Below are 18935 nucleotides of genomic sequence, written 5' to 3'. Positions count from 1 at the left end.
ATCAAACTTAATAAACTGTTCAAAAATATTGCAAAGCTCATTTTTTGGGTCTATACTGCTTATTAGTAGTTTTAACCTATATGCATATGCTTATTTTTGCTGTTTTTCACTGACATAGCTTTCATATGTGTAGTGTATGCATATTAAGTGTATAGCTCAGTACATTTTTACATAAAGTGTACACCCATTTAATTGCCGTCCAGACCAAGAAAGTCCCTCATGCCCCTTTAAAGTCATCATTAGCTATACTTTTACCAAATTTCTCATTATATACTTCTGTTCAGTTGAATCAGTTGAAGGGAAAGATTTGGCAAAATGCAGGTATTCTGTGAATTTTCTTGGTTTTAGTATAAAGATACTGAGTTTGCTTGACTGTTCTCTTCTCAAATCCCTTGAAAACAGATTATAACAAGAACTACTCAGACTTGTTGATTTAGTAACTGACATGTTGTTATATTTGATTTCCTTAATGTGTTCATGGAATTTGTAGTATTTGTTTATATGATTGTTATAATAGTATAATACATGATGGTTATAAAATTTTAGGGAAATTGTATACCATCTTGAGAATAAGCCCTAAAAATCCCACAGATTTATAATAGTGCTCTGTTTGTAGAGTTTGTGCAAAAAATTCCTTTTTCTTAAATGCCTTAGTTTTTTTTTTATTACTGTTTTTAAAAAATGCATTATAGCAGCCAGAAAGAACTTTCTGCCTGAAACTCAGGAAAGTACATATTGATGCACTAACAATTTGACAGGAAGATTTAGGTTGCTCTTTGTTACTATGTTTTATCCTCCAAACTTTCCCTTTATAACCCCTGATAAGTCTACATTTATTTCAGGTAAACTTGACACCTAGTTTTGCTTTGTTTATAACTGGAACATGTCATGATGCAATGTGAAACTGATAACGACTGTTTGACACAGATTGTCTGGGATTGGAGGCTCTCCCCCGGGGGCTCCATCAGCCCTGAGCACGCGCGGGATTCAGCGTCCTGCGTGTGTGTACTGGGTGTGCCGCACACGCTGCAGCAGCGTGGCTCTGATATGTCATGGCCTTTTGGTGAAAGTGACTGATAACTTGTTCTGATGATATCATCTCATTTGATAGTCTTGCTGGTCTGTGCTCATGGCGCAGCTAGCATTGTGTTTACTTCATGTCATGTTTGCAGATTGGATCTGGCTCCTCTCGTCTGGGAACAGCAGCAACTATTAAAGGTAGGTGTGGTCTCCCCTGAACATTACCTCTGACTTTCCATTTCTTTTTTGGTCGTAGTAAAGATAATTAATTGTATCGTGGATTTACGTGTAATGAAAAATCATTCTTGAAATTATTTTGTGGATAAAATTATGTATCTTGTATTAAAGATTGCTGGTTTTAAATTGTGGTCCCTTTTCAACATGACCAAGTGACTTTCACTTCTTTTATCATCCAAATTTCATAACAGTATTTTAACCACTTGGATTACACATATGAAATTGTACGTTTTGATCTTTAAGAAACTTCTTTGCTTCTTTGCCTTGAGGGAAAATGCTTTCATGGGTTTTAGTGGGGTTCATAGAAAACGAATTTAATGTGAAACCTTTAAATTAGGCACAAATAAGACACTAAAAAAATTTTTTTTCCCAATACATCATGTATATCTCATTTATTCAATATATCTATGTCAAATACACTCATTATTATTTGGCCCTGTTACTTTATAACTTATCTGATTTTTTCTGGGAGGGACTTTTAAATTGTTTCAAGTTCTTACATAATTTGCATTTCATTTTTAAAACTTCTTTTGAAAGAAATAGTTGTATTAGCTAGTATTATGAGGCCTTTCCAGATTTGGTTTGTAACATATGTGATCTGACAGTCCATGATGCTTCCTATCGGTTTAATGCCTCTTCTTTTATTGTAACCCCTGATACAAAAACTGCTTTAGTTAATAAATATCTACTATACTCTCTTATGTCCTTCTTTGTTATGCCACCTGTACAGCTTTTACTTTTAATATAATGTCTTCTTGGGTTTCTCTTATCTTGTAGGAGATACAGACACCGCTAAGACTTCTGATGATATCAGTTTAAGTCTGGGCCAGAGCTCTAGTCTTTGTAAGGAGGGAAGTGAAGAACAAGGTAAGAACAATTTACTTCATGGCAGCATCATGTATTGTGATGACCAGGGTGAGTTTCTGCCATGTGCTGCTCATATTTTGGCAGAAGTTTGTAATAATTTAGTGTGGCTTTTTAGAAACGTGGAAATAAAATGATTCGCTAGCATAGCAGTAGCACAGTGTGATAGGTACTCATAGCTTTTGGAGTTCAGCTTCACATGTTCTGCCAGGTAAACAGAGAAACTTGGTGAGCATATGCCATAGATACGAGATGGGAGATAAGAATCTGCTATTCCTTTAGTTGGTCAGAGCATCTTGCTTAGCTTACTGATAGCCTAGTGTGTAAAGCTGTTCTTTTCCGTTCAGTGTGACCTCTAAATGCCGACTGCTGCATATGTTGCCCAACTGCAGAAACAACAGTGTGTGTGACAGAGAAATAACTTGCTGTTCGACTTACTGAGAAACTGTCTGCCTCCAACTTGGTGTCTTCTTGTAGCAGATTTGTAATGTAAATTTTGATTTTAAGTGATTTTTTTTTTTTCTCCTTATTCAATTTCATTGTAAATGAGTACTTTGGATTTTATAGAGTTCTTTTTTTTTAAAGAACTGCCACATTTCTGAGTTTGATTTTTAATTTTCAGACATAAGGATGGATATGCCATACCCATTTCCAATTGAGATTATCCCAGGTTATATAATCAGTGAGCCAGAATTGGATTAGAAACCTGTCTGCCTATTTCTAGCCTGTTTTTTTGTTGTTAGCTTATGGGTGATGTTTGGTAAGCAGGCAAACTGATAAATTTCCTATTATACTTCATTATGAAACTTATTTATAGGGTTACAAATTGATCATTGAATGGAGACATTTTCCCACTAGTGTTTTACCCAGGTTTGATTCTTACAAGGATATTTTGTTAGAATTTTAGGTTTATCACTGTAATTGCTTTTGGAGAATTGCAGTACCTCATCATTATTTATTTGCTTTGGTGGACCACCCCTCACAGCCTGTCCCCTCCCCTTAAAAAATACAGTTGAATGTACTGTGTGGTCTGAAAGCTATTTTCTTATGAAAGGGAAAGGTGAATTCATCTCTGAGAAGCACAGAGTTCTTTTGTATAATACGTAATCAGCAGTGTCTCAGAAACTGGGTAGTGATCATAGAGGGGCTAGTGCCGCTGCACTTAACAGGTCATAGGTCTGTTGATTTTCATCTGGGAAGTACCTTGTGTGAGCAAGAATGTAGTAGTCTGGCAGGTTGGGAATTATATTCACACAGATCTACCCTGGCAGGTACATATTGACGAAGACAGTGATGACACATTCAGTCACTGAGTGCATACTGTTGTCCTGTGAAGAGTCAGCACACTTCTCCTTTAAAGCTTTGTCAGCCACATGGCCTCTGTTGCAGCTATTCAACTTTGTTGCTGTAGAGTGAAAGAGGCTGTAAACAACCTATAAATGAGTGGGAATAACTGTTATACTAAAACTTTATTTACAAAAGCAGGCAGAAAGCCACTTTGGCTCTACAGGCCTTAATCAAACCCTGGTTTAGGTCATCTCTTAAGCACTTGCTGTGCGTTCACCCAGTTAATCTTCATGACAGACATTTGAAGTTCACAGTATTGTTATTCTCACTTTACAGAGGAGCGGAGTTATAAGAAACTTGCCCCAAATCACCCATCTGCAAAGTAGCAGTCGTGTAGTTCAAATCTAGTTCTAAATTCTGCTTTTAATCACTATGCTATACTACTTTCGTACAGTTTTATAACTTGCTTTTATCATATAACATTTTTCCCATGTATTTAGCAATTATTATTGAGTACTCATGTGTGCCTGATACCATTCTAAGTACTAGAAATCAGTTGATGAACAGACGGAATTTTCTACCACTGTGGCTTTTATGCCCTTAGTATGGAAACATGCTACTGTGAATCAAACGTGTATGCAGTGATAGAGACCGGGGATGCGGAATGGTGGGGGGGGGCCGCTGTGGGCATTGTAAGTTTAAATATTACAGGATGGTCGAGGGGGAATCTTGTGAGAGCAGAGACCTGCAGGAGAAGGAGTGAGCTGCTCAGGATATTTGGGAGGAGGGAGACTGCCTCCGTGCAGAGCTAACAGCACAGGCAGAGGTCCCAGCGCAGGAACACGCCTGTCAGAATAGTGTGGCTGCTACAGAGCGAGTGAGGGGCCAAATTACAGTCTTGTAAGGCGTTTTATTTTATTTGCTTTTTAAAAGATGTTTATTTATCTGACTGTCCTGGGCCCTTGTTATGGCAGGCAGGATCTTTAGTTGTGGCATGCAGACTCCTAGGTGCAGCATGTGGGATCTAGTTCCCTGACGGGGCATCGAACCCAGGCCCTCTGCTTTGGGAGCGCAGAGGCACTGGACCACGAGGGAAGTCCCTTGTAAGCCATTTTAGAGATTTTGCTTTCAATTTCCAATGAGATGAACGGCTGTATAGAGTTTGAGCAGAGAAGTATCATCATCTCTATTACATTGTAACAGTCATTTTGGTCCTGTATTGTTTGAGTGTGTATTAAAAGGGGCAGAGGCTGATGCAGTTGGCAGATTATTGCAATAATCAGAGCACAGATCAGGGTAGTGAGAAGTGGTCTGACTGTGTGTGCTTAGTTGCTCAGTTGTGTCCAACTCTTTGCGACCCCATGGACTGTAGCCCCCGGGCAGCTCTGTCCATGGGAATTGTTCAGGCAAGAAGCCTGGAGTAGGTTGCCTTGCCCTCCTCCAGGGGATCTTCCCAACCCAGGGCTTGAACCCAGGTCTCCTGCATTGCAGGTGGATTCTTTACCAGCTGAGCCACCAGGGAAGCCCAGTCTGACTGTGGCAGATGTTAATGAAAGGATATGATGAATTTGGAAATAGCATGGGAAAGAAGCAGTAGTCATAGATGACTCTAAGATTTGGGGGCTAAATCATGGGGAGGATGGATTCTCCATTAACTGAAAAGGAGAAGACTGAGAAGGAGCAGATTTAGAAGCGGGGGGAGCATGGTGAAGGGCATGAGAAGGGGTTCATTTAGGGCATATCAGGTATGAGTTGCTGTAGGACCTCTAAACAACAGTAGTTAGTAGATAATTAGATAGGCTTGGATTTTAGATAAGAAATCTGGGTTGAAGTTTTAAATTTAGGAGTTTTCAGTATATATATATTTAAAAAAAAAAAGATTCAGTTATGTCAGACGTGGGGTTGGGTTAATATGAAGTCCATGAACTATCAGGGGATGCCTGTATCGGTAGCTGGGCCTGGAGTTCAGGCAGACTGGTTCCCTGATCCAGATCCCTGTGAGTCTGGGCTGCAGTTTGGCACCACCTAGTGGCTGTTGTTCATTCTGGCTTAAATAGCTGAGACTGCTGGCTCTCTGGCTGCTTTGGATTTACAGGACAGTGACCTTTAGTTATTTGGTTAGCAGTTAGTTGACTAGCTGGCACTCATTTTATCAACCTGATTCAGGATTATTGGGAGAAAACTGAGGTTGTGGGCATGTGTCAGGTATGTTTTCTAAGAAGGGGTTATCTACAGTTTCCCTCCTCAGCTTCACTCATGTCTTCCCTACCCAAGATCAGAACTCTAGTCCATCCTTGTGTGAGTACTGAGGCTGGGTAGAAGATGGAGAAACTAATTACAAGGTATTTCTGAATTTTAGTTATTATGGGGCCAGAATATTGGATGAGATATATGAGAGAGAGAGTATAGGTAGAAAAATGAAGGAGTTCCAACAGTCGAGCTCTGAGCCACTGCAGTCTGATAAATCCAGGAGACTGAATTGGAGCAACTGGTGAGGTAGAGGGGCATATCCCCACATCCCAGAGAGAGTGATCACCTTTGTCAGAGGTTGCTGGTAGGCCAAGTTATATGAGACTGAGACTTGACCGTTGAACTTCACAGCACAGAGGATGTTGGTGAGCTTGATAGCTTCTTAATGGGGTGGGAGTAGAATACATGTCAGAGGAGAATAATTGAAAACAGTGACTATAGACTACTTTTTGGTGAATTCATCGGAGGTTGTTATAAAACTCCTTAAAACAACAAACTATAAAAACATGCCATAAAAAGGTTGAATAAATTATATTGTCTTAATAATAACACTATGCAGGTACTAAAATGTATTTAAAGAGTACACAATAATATGAGAAAATATCTAAAGTGAAAAAGATGGCACTGTATAAAAAACATGACTGGGTTTCCCTAGTGGCTCAGTGGTGAAGAGTCTGCCTGCCAATGCAGGAGACACGGGTCCAGTCCCTGATTCAGGAGGATCCTGCATGCCTCGGAGTGGCTAAGCTCATGCGCCATAACTGGGGAGCCTGTGCTCTGGAACCTGGGAGCCACAACTACTAAGCCCACATACGGCAGCGGCTGAGGCCCATGAGCCCGGGAGCCCGTCTCTGCAGCAAGAGAAGCCACCGCAGTGAGAAGCCCACACATTGCAACTGGGGAATGGCCCCACTCACCACAAGTGGAGAAAGGCCCGCGCAGCAGCAAGGATCCAGCAGAGCCAAAAAACTATTTATAAATAAAATTATTTTAAAAATATGATTCCAATCTGTAAGCGTGTAAGAGAATACTAAGGGTATGTGTGCATATGTTCGCAGGAATGTTAAAAGTAATATACCGTATTTAGCCATAAAAGAGAATAAAGTCCTGATACATAATATAGCATGCAAAGTGAAAGAAGTCAGGTACAAAAAGTCACATTGGAACATTATATAGTTCCATTTACATGAAATGTGCAGAATAGGCAAGTGCATAGGGACAGGAGTGGTTGCCAGGGGCTGAAGAAGGAAATGAGTATAATGGGTATACGTTTCTTTTTGGGGTGATGCAAATGTTCTAGAGTCATGAGTGCCCAAATCTGTGAATATACTAAAAACCACTGAATTTTATTCTTAAAAGGGTGAGTTTTATGACATGTAAATTATATCACAGTAAAAAGGAAAAAAGTGATACACCAAAAAATATTAACAGTTATCTCAGTGGCAGAAATGTAAATCATTTTCTTCCTCATACTTAACTGGATTTTATAGAATTAACATTTTACTTTTATAAACAAAAATCATAACTTCCTCCTCTCCTCTAGATCATCCCCAGCAATTATAAAAAACAAACTGCTTTATTTTTCTTATATTCCTAAAAAATCCACATCTCTTTCTTTATCCTCACTTCCTCTGTTACCTATCACCTTGTATCTGTGGTGTCCTTTGCATGAATAATCTTTTTCAGAACCTTGTACAAATATCTGATTTTATCTTTTAGCATGAATTTCTAGAAGTAGATTATTGATCAAAGGGTAGGTATGCTTTTTGAAGGTTTTTGGTTACCTTGCCAGATTTCTTTGTAGAAGGTTGGTTGCACCAGTTTGCACACCATGAATAGTGTGTAAGATGCCTTTCTTAATCTGAATACTACTAGTAGCAATCACTGGAAAAAACCTTAATTGGGTGAAAAATAGTATCTCTCTGGGTTGATTTGATCCTGTCTTTGACAGTATTGCTACCAGGAAGAAAAAAATGTCTTAAGAAAGCATGTTTACTTAAAATTTCCTAAAACCACCTAAAATTCTTCCTGACAGAGTCAAACTTACTATGATATGTTTATTTAGCAACACTGAAGAAACCAAATGCATTAAATTAAATTTGGCTATTGTCTTTTAAAATGAAAAACTTAAATTTCTGCTTCATTAATGTCTTGGGAGTTGGTATTTTTTAAAGTCTATTGTATATTAGAATTAGTGATTTTCAACTACTTGCTCAGTTGTTTTTATTTTATAAAATATCCTTGAAATGTGACTATTACATCACCCCATAATTGCTTAATAGGGATATATGTTGAGAGTTTTTAAAAATAACATTATAAATTAATACTATAGAAAAGTAAATGCAGGGATGGTTTTTAAATTTGGGTTTTTTAGAGAATATAAGAACCCAGCTATAGCAGCACAGTTTTGAACAGATGAAAAGAATATTGGTTTCACTTATCTTGAGGACTTTAAGACACAAGATAGGTCATTTATAAAATCACAGTTTGTATGGTACCTTCTAGAGAGTATTCCTAGTTTAGATTTTTAGTTGTTTACATCTAACTTACATTAAGCTTTTTTTGAAGTCCATAAATATTTCTAGAAGTCATTCTTATTTTATATTAATCTTAGGGGAATAATTATGCTTTTATTATTTAAAGTGACTACTGGGAAGAGTCTGACTTATTACAGACTCTGTTACTGTATTTTTTCCTATTCAGTTATGACAAATAAGACAATAATATTTCTTTTTATTGAACTAACAGCAAACTCAGCAATCCTTGTCTGTTAAAAGGTATATTAAAAAATCAGCTATTGTACAGTTTGGTTGTCAAGCTATGTTTCAAGATAAATGACAATGTAGGTAGGTGGGTAGATGGGTTTATTTATATTTTTAATCTATCTTTATGTGTGTATAGTATATATGATAACTCAGGTCACTAATCCCTGCCCTAAACAAAGGGTTAAGGAATAATCTTACAGATATAGGGGGGATATGTATTTTTTTTTTCATGAAGCATTTTTAATTGCTGCATCAGTGGTAAAAGATAAAACATAGTATTTTGCCCTGTAATTATTATTTTAATACTTTCAACCATTGTGAACAGGAAGACATCTTCTATCATTATACCATATCTTGTCTGGGCTTTGGTCAACCTTTTGATTTTTTTTGTTTGTTTCTGATTACTCTGTTTTTGTGGATTTGAAAAATCAATTATATTAGTTTTTCAAAAAGATTTTAAATTTAGCTAGGTAAAATAATGATAGCTACCATTAATTGTGCCAGGCATTGTGTTAGGGAAGTATGTTATTAACTCACTTATCCCATGGTGAGATTGATATCACAGTTTACAGATGAGGAAGCAGAGGCTTGAAAAGGTAACCCACCTTTACCCAGTTACTAAGTTAGGGACAGAACTTACACAGAAATCCAGGTCTGTTTTAAATGTAATCCTTTGTTGCTTCTTTTTTTATTGTTGATAGTCCATAGAACTTTTTCTGAGGTTCGCTGAAGATTTGGAAGTTCAGTTCATTCCATTAGTAGAATGCTTTCTTTCTTTAGCTGGGAAATAAAAAGAAGCCCTTTGGAACGACTGGCCAACTGTTAAATTCACTGACCTACTTGGGAAATAGTTTATGCTCAATTTATGGTACACTGTGAATTCTTTCCATTGTTAGACATTAGAAAAACAGATTATAGATTTGTGTTAACATTTCCAAATATATGTTTGAAACAGATTTGGCAGCTGACCGGAAGCTCTTCCGCCTGGTCTCCAATGATTCCTTCATCTCCATTCAGCCGTCCTTATCCTCATGTGGACAGGACTTACCAAGGGACTTCAGTGACAAAGTGAGCCTGCCAAGTCACAGCCACCACCACCATGTCGAGCAGTCTCTGTCCAATGCCTGTGACACAGAAGTAGCTTCTCTTGTCCCTTTACATTCGCACTCTTACAGGAAAGATCACCGGCCGCGGGGTGTACCACGGACCTCTAGCTCTGCTGTGGCTTTCCCAGACACCTCACTGAATGACTTCCCTCTCTATCAGCAAAGGCGTGGGTTGGATCCTGTTAGTGAGTTAGAATCTTCCAAGCCTCATTCTGGATCCAAAGAATCCTTGGTGGAAAATTCGTGTTTACCTGGGGAATTTCAGCTGGTTGGCGAGCTGAAAAACAGTAATTCTCAGCCACCTACCAGAAGTGGGAAGAGCAAACCCTTGAACGCAGACAAAAGCATGGACAGCTTGCGAAGCCTAAGCACGCGCAGTAGTGGCTCAACGGAGAGCTACTGCAGCGGGACGGACCGGGACACCCACAGCACCGTCAGCAGCTACAAAAGCGAGCAGACCAGCTCCACTCACATCGAGAGCATCTTATCGGAGCATGAGGAGTCTCCCCAGGTGGCAAAGAAGAGCAGTCAGAAGAAAGAGGGCTGTGCCGAGGCAGAGGACAAGAACAGCTGCGCGGGTGACGAAAGGACTAGCGGAGCAAAGACTGCCGTGGACGAGAGCACGGACAGCGGGGCTCAGGGGGCCAAGGAGCCTAACGGCTCTGGGGGCGCGCATGGCCAGAAAGGCCTCAGCACCTCTGCGTCTGAAGAAGCCAATAAAAACCCCCATGCAAATGAATTCACTTCCCAGGGGGACACACCACCTGGGAAGACTGCTGAAAACCAAGAGGAGGAGGGTGAGAAGCCAGCTGTGTCAGTGGACTCGAAAGTTAGTAAAGATGTTGGTGGAAAGCACAAGGAGGGGGATGTGCGACCTAAATCCTCCAGCCTAATCCACCGGACAGCCTCTGCCCATAAGTCGGGCAGGAGACGGACAGGGAAAAAACGGGCCAGCAGTTTCGATTCAAGTCGGCATAGGGACTACGTGTCCTTTCGAGGCGTCTCTGGTACCAAGCCGCGTAGTGCTATATTCTGTCACGACGAGGACTCCAGTGACCAAAGCGACCTGAGCAGGGCGTCCAGCGTCCAGTCTGCTCACCAGCTCGGCAGCGATAGCTCTTCTAGCACCACTTCTCATTCTTGTCAGTCTCCTGAGGGCAGATACAGTGCCCTCAAGACCAAACACGCCCCTAAGGAGAGGGGCACCGACTCTGAGCATACACACAAAGCCCACCTGGGCCCTGAAGGAACTGGCAAAAAGCGGACAGCACGGCGGACTTCCAGCACAAATAGTGCCAAGACTCGGGCCCGAGTGTTGAGCCTGGACAGCAGCACAGTAGCGTGTCTGAATGACTCCAGTAGGCTAATGGCGCCTGAAAGCATAAAACCCTTAACCACTTCAAAATCCGATCTGGAGGCCAAAGAGGGAGAGGTGCTAGATGAGCTATCTTTATTGGGACGGGCTTCCCAGTTAGAGACAGTCACTCGGTCTAGGAATAGCTTGCCAAGCCAGGTTGCTTTTCCTGAAGGCGAAGAGCAAGACGCGGTCAGTGGAGGTAAGTAAATTGCAGGAGGAGATTTACCCAAGAATCTCTGCAATTTTCGATGCTGTTGATTGGATGCTACTTCTTCAAGTATATTTTGTGTTAACAGCCCCATATCCACTATGTTGTTAAACTTTCTTTCCATGAAGAAGAAGATGGTTATCTTAAAAAAGGTTTTGATGTGAACACCAAGTATTCTATATCAGTTTGTTTTCGTGGCATTCACCTTTTCTAAGCCATTTGCCACCTGTTAATGTTTTACCAGGAAAAACAAAAATTGGTCCCCTTCCTCCTTTGTACAACCACAGTAACAACAAAATGTAGAATTTTATTAGGGTACCAAACCATTTTTAGTTATCTCTTATACAGTGTGTGCCACTGAACTTTGAGAATGAGATCTCTCAACTTGTTACATAAGATTTTCCCAAATATTACTTTAGCTCTATGTACTTTGAAAACATATGGCTTTTTTCTTTCCTTCTGTCTTAGGTATTTTCTTGCTTACTCAAGTTTTAGTCATTAAACCGTTTTTCTGTAACTTCACATTAAAGTTTATTAATCTACGTTTGCAGTTTGTTATCCATTAGTGGATATATGATGCTCCGTGTGATAACAGTAATAGTGCTTTGGTTAAAGTACGAGCTTACTGATTTCTGGTTTATGGAGAATTCTGCAAAATTCAGTAGGTGATTTTGTATTGTCAGTGTGTGTTGGCCATTTTGTTTATTTCAGAGTTGTCTCTTGGTATTTCCTCCTGCCCAGAATAGTTTGCTTATTCTGTTTCGGTTATTATGGAGTCTCGTTCTTGAATCGAATCAGGAGAATGAAGTCTTCTGTTGATAGCGCATGACTTTTTTATCATCTGCCTCATATCCTTTAATAAAGCTTATGTCTTTGGCTTTATAGTTTACAGTCTATTGGTACAGTAACATTTAGTCTTCTATGAAAAGTTAAGCTGAGTTTTTGTTTGCACAAACATACTGAAACAAGGAACATGCTTTTTCTCAAAGAATTCTAATTTTACCCACAATTTTTTAAGTCCATAATGTGGTAAACATTCTCTTGCTTCTTTTGGTATAGTTTATAACAAAGATTAATTTTTAATAGGAATGTAAAAAGTGATCTTTAGTGCCTAAGGAAGAAACTAGTCTGACTTAAATATTGAGAACTAATTATATCTGAAGTGATTATAATCATTTGGTAACAATATAGTAATTAACTTCTCTTGAGTCTTTGATGTGGCTGTCAATCTGCTTTTTGTAACAGGTCTGAAATGCTTTTAGTGATTTCTCACACAAATCATGTGTGTTTGCGATATGCAGGAAACCATTGGGTTTTAAATTATAGCTTAACTTTTATTAAAAGTGTGATTAAAATAAATTCTAAGAATGAACATGCAATGATAGAACACTATTGCCATTCTCAATGTTGTTGAAATGTAAGTAAAAAGATAGTACATCTTATGCTTTTGTATTAAAAATGCCATTTCCTTTTCATAGGGAATGTAGGGTGTTCTGTTTTTTTAGGAAAAGTTACATGAGGTCTTATTTGATCTTTGATTAATATGAGCCCTCATTTTTCCAGATTTCAGCTTTTGTTTTGTGTTCTTATTTTTTTAAAAAAAGCAAACCATCCACTATTAAAAAAAAAAACAAGGAACTAAAAATTTCCATTTATTTCACTTCGGTGGAAAAAAATTTATCATCTGTGGGCTGTTAAAAACATTCTTTTGCCAAAGGAAGACATTGTCGGAACTGTTTTTATCTGAGCTTAATTGTGTTTAGAATAAAAATAAGAACAAAACTAAACTGCTTAAATATATTGGATTTATATTTAGTTTGTTTTCATCTCATTTTGTTAGTGTCTTGGTTTCTTGGAAGATTGGAGGGAGTGGGAGGCAATGTATTTTGGTTTTCATTATTTAAAAGTTATGTAGAATCTCAAATACTTTGTAAAATGTGTTAGGTTACATTTATTGTTAGTTTTTTGTTTTTAATTTTTGATGATTAGGAGACATTTTTCTTCACCATCTATTCTACTTTCTGTGCTCCTGAGATGTGTCAGTACAACAGAGGATACAGCTTGACCATGCGTATGGCTATACATTAACTATAATGTATACATTTTATGTTAACTATGTATTAACTATAATGTATAGCCATACTAACCATTAGATTTTATCCTAATGAATTTGGATGTGTTGCTGAGCTTTCCAGTGGTTTCTTTTTGTCTTATCTTTAAACTGGATGGTGTTGGTCCTGTGGAAGGATGGAACTAAGGAAATGTACATTAAAGTACTAAAATAAACTAAAATAGGGGGTTGCCTAATATAGTGACATGGCGTCATACATCCTTGTCAGTATATGGGCTCACTATTGTCATGACTCTGGGAAAGCTGCTTACCTTCTTAAGCCTTGACTTCCTCATCTTAAAATGGAGGTGATAGTGATATCTATCCTATAGAGGTTTTATGCAGAGAAGGCAGTGGCACCCCACTCCAGTACTCTTGCCTGGAAAATCCCGTGGACGGGGGAGCCTGGTAGGCTGCAGTCCATGGGGTCTCGAACAGTTGGACACGACTGAGCGACTTCACTTTCACTTTTCACTTACATGCATTGGAGAAGGAAATGGCAACCCACTCTAGTGTTCTTGCCTGGAGAATCCCAGGGACGGGGGAGCCTGGTGGGCTGCCGTCTGTGGGGTCGCACAGAGTCAGACACAACTGAAGTGACTTAGCAGCAGCAGCAGAGGTTTTATGAGGACTGAAGGCTTTAATAGATTTAAAATGCTTACAACAGTGCCTGATACATAGTAAAAGCTTATTAATAGCACTGATGTTCCTGTTTCACTGGGTTTCCCTGACAGCTCAGTTGGTAAAGAATCTGCCTGCAATGCAGGAGGCCCCAGTTTGATTCCTGGGTCGGGAAGATTCCCTGGAGAAGGGATAGGCTACCGACTCCAGTATTCTTGGGCTTCCCTGGTGGCTCAGTGGGTAAAGAATCCACCTTCAATGCAGGAGACCTGGATTTGCTCCCTGGGTTGGGAAGATACCCTCTAGAATGGAAAGGCTATCTACTCAAGTATTCTGGCCTGGAGAATTCCATGGACTGTATAGTCCATGGGGTTGCAAAGAGTGGACACGACTGAACGACTTTCACTCCACTTCTGTTTCACTGACCAGTCTGTTCTGCTACTCATGTGTATCCTGTCCTAAAGAAAATGATGAAATATAGAAATACATTAGAGATACTCTCATTGTGCCATTTTGAAACTCAATAATAGTAAAAATAAAAAATCTGAATTCTTAATTTCTTGCATAATACCAAAAGGAAAAAAATTAATCTGATATAATATTACAGACTTTAATCTCACCTTGGCAGCAATACATGTGTAGCCTATCTTTTGATACTCATTCGTATAACAAGTGATTGTTTTCATAGGACTTCTCACTATTAATCTAATACTTTGATTAAAATTGGATTTCATCAATAATGTCCTGTGATTGCTTAGGTAGGAAAAAAGTTTTATGTTCAAGCTATTTTCTGTTGTTGATCTCTTGTTTTTGCATTTAATTTTTCTTTTATAATTATAAAGCGTATCTTTAATAACTTATGACTGGTATTTTAAAAATAAAAAAGTAGAGACAAATTATATATGATTGAAAAGTATCCTGTTTTCTTTTGGGTCACTTAATCTCATTTACCGCCTGATTCAACAGACTGTGAAGAACAATCAGAATAGAAAGATTTATGTTCATTCCATTATTTGTATTTTTTTTTTACTCAATTTCTTAACCTCTGTTTTTCTGTTTGAGAACATTATTTTAAATGTAATAGTTGGGTTCTGTAAGCATGAAATAGGATCCTGTTATAATATTTTTGTGTTCGGAATCAATGATAGTCTTCTGTCAAGGGATTGTCACTATATAAAGAAAAGCCAAATTTTCTTGATGACAGCTTGTGAGAGTGTGTACCATACATGTAAATTTGATCCTAAGTATCATTGAAAGAAGACAAAGACCACTGAACCAAAAAGAGTATGTGAACTAAAGCTTTTGTATTTTACTGAATAGAGGGACTCTAAATTCTAATAGATTTAATCTTCTCATTTCCCAGTTCACATGGGAGGTTAGAAGAAGAAAATAAATAGAAAGGGAGGGGTTCCTATTGAGGCTAAAACTGATGGCAGCAGAAGAAATGCACTGCTGACTCTACAGAAGCTGGAATAACCGAATGAACCAATGCCAGAAACACGTGAGAGGAGGTCATTAACTGTAGGGGTGAACTGTTTGTTCAAGGACATCATAATATCATAACTTAATGCTGTATTGCAGTACAACTCACTAATAAATGTGTATGTGACTAAGGAAAGTTTATATTTTATTTAGTCTATACTGAGAAGAAAGCTTAGGCATATAAAACCACATCAAAGAGTGTTCATTAGATGTAATAAACAGATTTGGATCCTTCAGTTACTTGGAAAAATTAACTTAAAGAGTTAAAGAGAAAAGGCATTTTATTGATGAAGCAAATAAGGATTATATATCAGATTCACCAGATCAGCCCATTCTTTCTAATACCAGTAATGTTCTGTTTAAGGAATCAAACAGTTACATTTTAATGCCATCTCTAATTACTACCTGGATAGTCCAGCAAGCCATTAAACCTGTGTCTCAATTTCTCAATTGTAAACCAGTAGTAGTAAGTGTTCAGGTTGTCTCACAGTTAATGATCAGACTTTTAACAAGCTACCATGTATAAAACTTCTTTGTATATTTATTATGAAAACTAAGACACTGATGCCTTTTAATCATTTGTAAGGACGTTTTCCATTTTAAATATGTCACTTCAAATATATATTCTTCACTAATGACGCCTTATTAGGTGAATATATATTTAAAAATGTTTAATATATATTAAAGATATATTAAAAATATATATTAAAGAAGATATATTAAAAAATGTTTCTGAGTGCAGTTTTCCAGGAGAGAGGGTCTGTCAGACCATTCACAAAGGATTTAAAAAGAGTAGGAACCACCTATGAAAGTAAGTAATCCTTAAACTGTCTTTTAGGAACTGTTCTGTGTGATAATGACTCCAGAGTATCATTTAATTTCGTCTACCAAACTGTATTTGATTGACTGCCTGGGATTATGGAAAGTATCAATAAGGATATGCAAATTCTCGATACAGCTAATAATTTTGTTGTTGTTTGCTATTGTTGCTGATTTATGGGTCAAAAAATAATGTAGTCCTTTAAAATGTTTTCATAGATAGAAATTATTTAAATTCAGAATGAATGCTTAGAAATTGGGCAGTAGATTCTTGTTCTTTGGCCTCCCAGAAAATGATGCTTCTAAGCATTTGTTTCAATATTAACACAAAATCTTGGCATGCTGATATTAGCATCATTCTTGACTGACATGGAAATAAAAGGAAAGAATGGATTTCATGCCTAGACTAAAATATTTCCTTTAAAAGAATTCTTTGACTGTGCATTTCTTTATACAGTAACTTAATTATTAAGTAAAATAATTTTTTACCTTGAAGAATATTTCAGTGTATTTCAGAATATTTGCATTAATTTTCTGAAATGTGTGTATGTATATGTTTCACATTTTCATCTTTTTTTTCTTTAAAGAATTTTCTTAAACCACTTGCTTGTGATCTATTTGTGGTACCAAAACACATTTTTATTTTCATGACTTTCCCAAATTTACTCCTTTTTCCTATAATAGACACTCCCCACTGAAAACAACACCTTTCTTGAGCAGTTTCTTCTAAATTTTTATTCATTTAATAGTGATTGAGCTATTATGAGAGACCAGTTTTAGCAGTCTGGAACAACTAGAAAGTAACAAAGTACATATGAATCCTTCAGGTAATCAGCTGAATGAGTCACATCATTTTTAAGTGGCATTTTTTTCTATATCTATCTCTGCTAGTAACTTTCCAATTGTTGAGATACAAAGCCTTCACCTCCTACCTCACCAAATCGTGCTCTGCTCATAACTTTCCAATTGTTGAGATACAAAACCTTCACCTCCTACCTCACCAAATCATGCTCTTTTGTGCCATCCCAGTCCTCCTGAAATAATATTAGTGCTTTTTTTTTAAAGTCTTTATTGGATTTGTTACAACGTTGCTTCCAGTTTTGTTTTGTTTTTAATTGCTTCCACTTAAAAATGTTTTTGTTTCTTGGCCTGCATGCATGTGGGATCCTAGCTCCCCAACCAGGGGTTGAACCCACAACCCCTGCATTGGAAGGCAAAGTGTTAACCGCTGGACTGCTGGGGAAGTCCCATATTAGTGCTTTTTAATGCTTTCCCCGTTTCATTCACATAGTAAAACAAACTGATGATCTGTTCTTTTAATACCTCCATATTAAAAAAAATGGTACGTAAGAGAAGTCAGTATAGACTGTGTAGGATTTTCCTTAACTCGTGGAGATAAATGGGAACCAACTCAGGTGGGAGGTGTGCATTTTGTTTTCTTTGTGACCTTTCGGTTCAGTTCAGTCGCTCAGTCGTGTCTGACTCTTTGCAACCCTATGAACCCCAGTACACCAGGCCTGCCTGTCCATCACCAACTCCCGGAGTCCACCCAAACCCATGTCCATTGAGTCGGTGATGCCATCCAACCATCTCATCATCTGTCGTCCCCCTCTCCTCCTGCCCTCAATCTTTCCCAGCATCAGGGTCTTTTCCAATGAGTCAGCTCTTCGCATCAGGTGGCCAAAGTATTGGAGTTTCAGATTCAGCATCAGTCCCTCCAGTGAACACCCAGGACTGATCTCCTTGAGGATGGACTGGTTGGATCTCCTTGCAGTCCAAGGGACTCTCAAGAGTCTTCTCCAACACCACAGTTCAAAACCATCAATTCTTCGGCGCTCAGCTTTCTTCACAGTCCAACTCTCACATCCATACCTGGCCACTGGAAAAACCATAGCCTTGACTAGACGGACCTTAGTCGGCAAAGTAATGTCTCTGCTTTTGAATATGCTATCTAGGTTGGTCATAACTTTTCTTCCTAGGAGTAAGCGTCTTTTAATTTCATGGCTGCAGTTACCATCTGCAGTGATTTTGGAGCCCAAGAAAATAGTCAGCCACTGTTTCCACTGTTTTCCCACCTATTTCCCATGAAGTGATGGGACCAGATGCCATGATCTTCGTTTTCTGAATGTTGAGCTTTAAGCCAACTTTTTCACTGTCCTCTTTCACTTTCATCAAGAGGCTCTTTAGTTCTTCTTCACTTTCTGCCATAAGAGTGGTGTCATCTGCATATCTGAGGTTATTGATACTTCTCCCAGCAATCTTGATTCCAGCTTGTTCTTCCAGCTCAGCGTTTCTCATGATGTACTCTGCATATAAGTTAAATAAGCAGGGTGACAATATACAGCCTTGACGTACTCCTTTTCCTATTTGGAACCAGTCTGTTGTTCCATGTCCAGTTCTAACTGTTGCTTCCTGACCTGCATATAGGTTTCTCAAGAGGCAGGTCAGCTGGTCTGGTATTCCCATCTCTTTCAGAATTTTCCACAGTCTATTGTGATCCACACAGTCAAAGGCTCTGGCATAGTCAATAAAGCAGAAATGTTTTTCTGGAACTCTCTTGCTTTTTCAATAATCCAGCAGATGTTGGCAGTTTGATCTCTGGTTCCTCTGCCTTTTCTAAAACCAGCTTGAATATCTGGACTTCACGGAATAGATCAGACCACAACTGTTGAAGATGTCTTAGTATAACTGTGCCTTGTGTGTGAATTGCCGTTATGTGCTCAGTAAATGTTTATTAATTGAATGATGTATCGCTACTCCAGAAATAGAACTAAGTTATCTGAAGTTCTCTCTTCATCTTAGATAGTAA

General features: G+C 38.4%; 1 protein-coding gene across 4 annotated transcripts in view; it reads left to right on the top strand.

Moving 5' to 3' along the window:
• Nucleotides 1–18935, top strand: part of PCNX1 (pecanex 1) — a 186515-nt gene that overhangs the window by 50084 nt on the left and 117496 nt on the right. For all 4 annotated transcript variants that reach the window (XM_040226167.1, XM_040226166.1, XM_040226165.1 and 1 more), the window contains exons 4-6: nt 1173–1218; nt 2035–2124; nt 9379–11085. In XM_040226167.1, coding sequence (XP_040082101.1) covers nt 1173–1218; nt 2035–2124; nt 9379–11085 — 1843 coding nt within the window. The remainder of the gene's footprint in view (nt 1–1172; nt 1219–2034; nt 2125–9378; nt 11086–18935) is intronic.

This window comes from Oryx dammah, unplaced genomic scaffold (genome assembly GCF_014754425.2).
Source record: "Oryx dammah isolate SB20612 unplaced genomic scaffold, SCBI_Odam_1.1 HiC_scaffold_26, whole genome shotgun sequence".
NCBI lineage: Eukaryota > Metazoa > Chordata > Mammalia > Artiodactyla > Bovidae > Oryx > Oryx dammah.
Note: the sequence above shows the minus strand (reverse complement) of the source record. Positions and strands in the feature narration are given on the sequence as shown.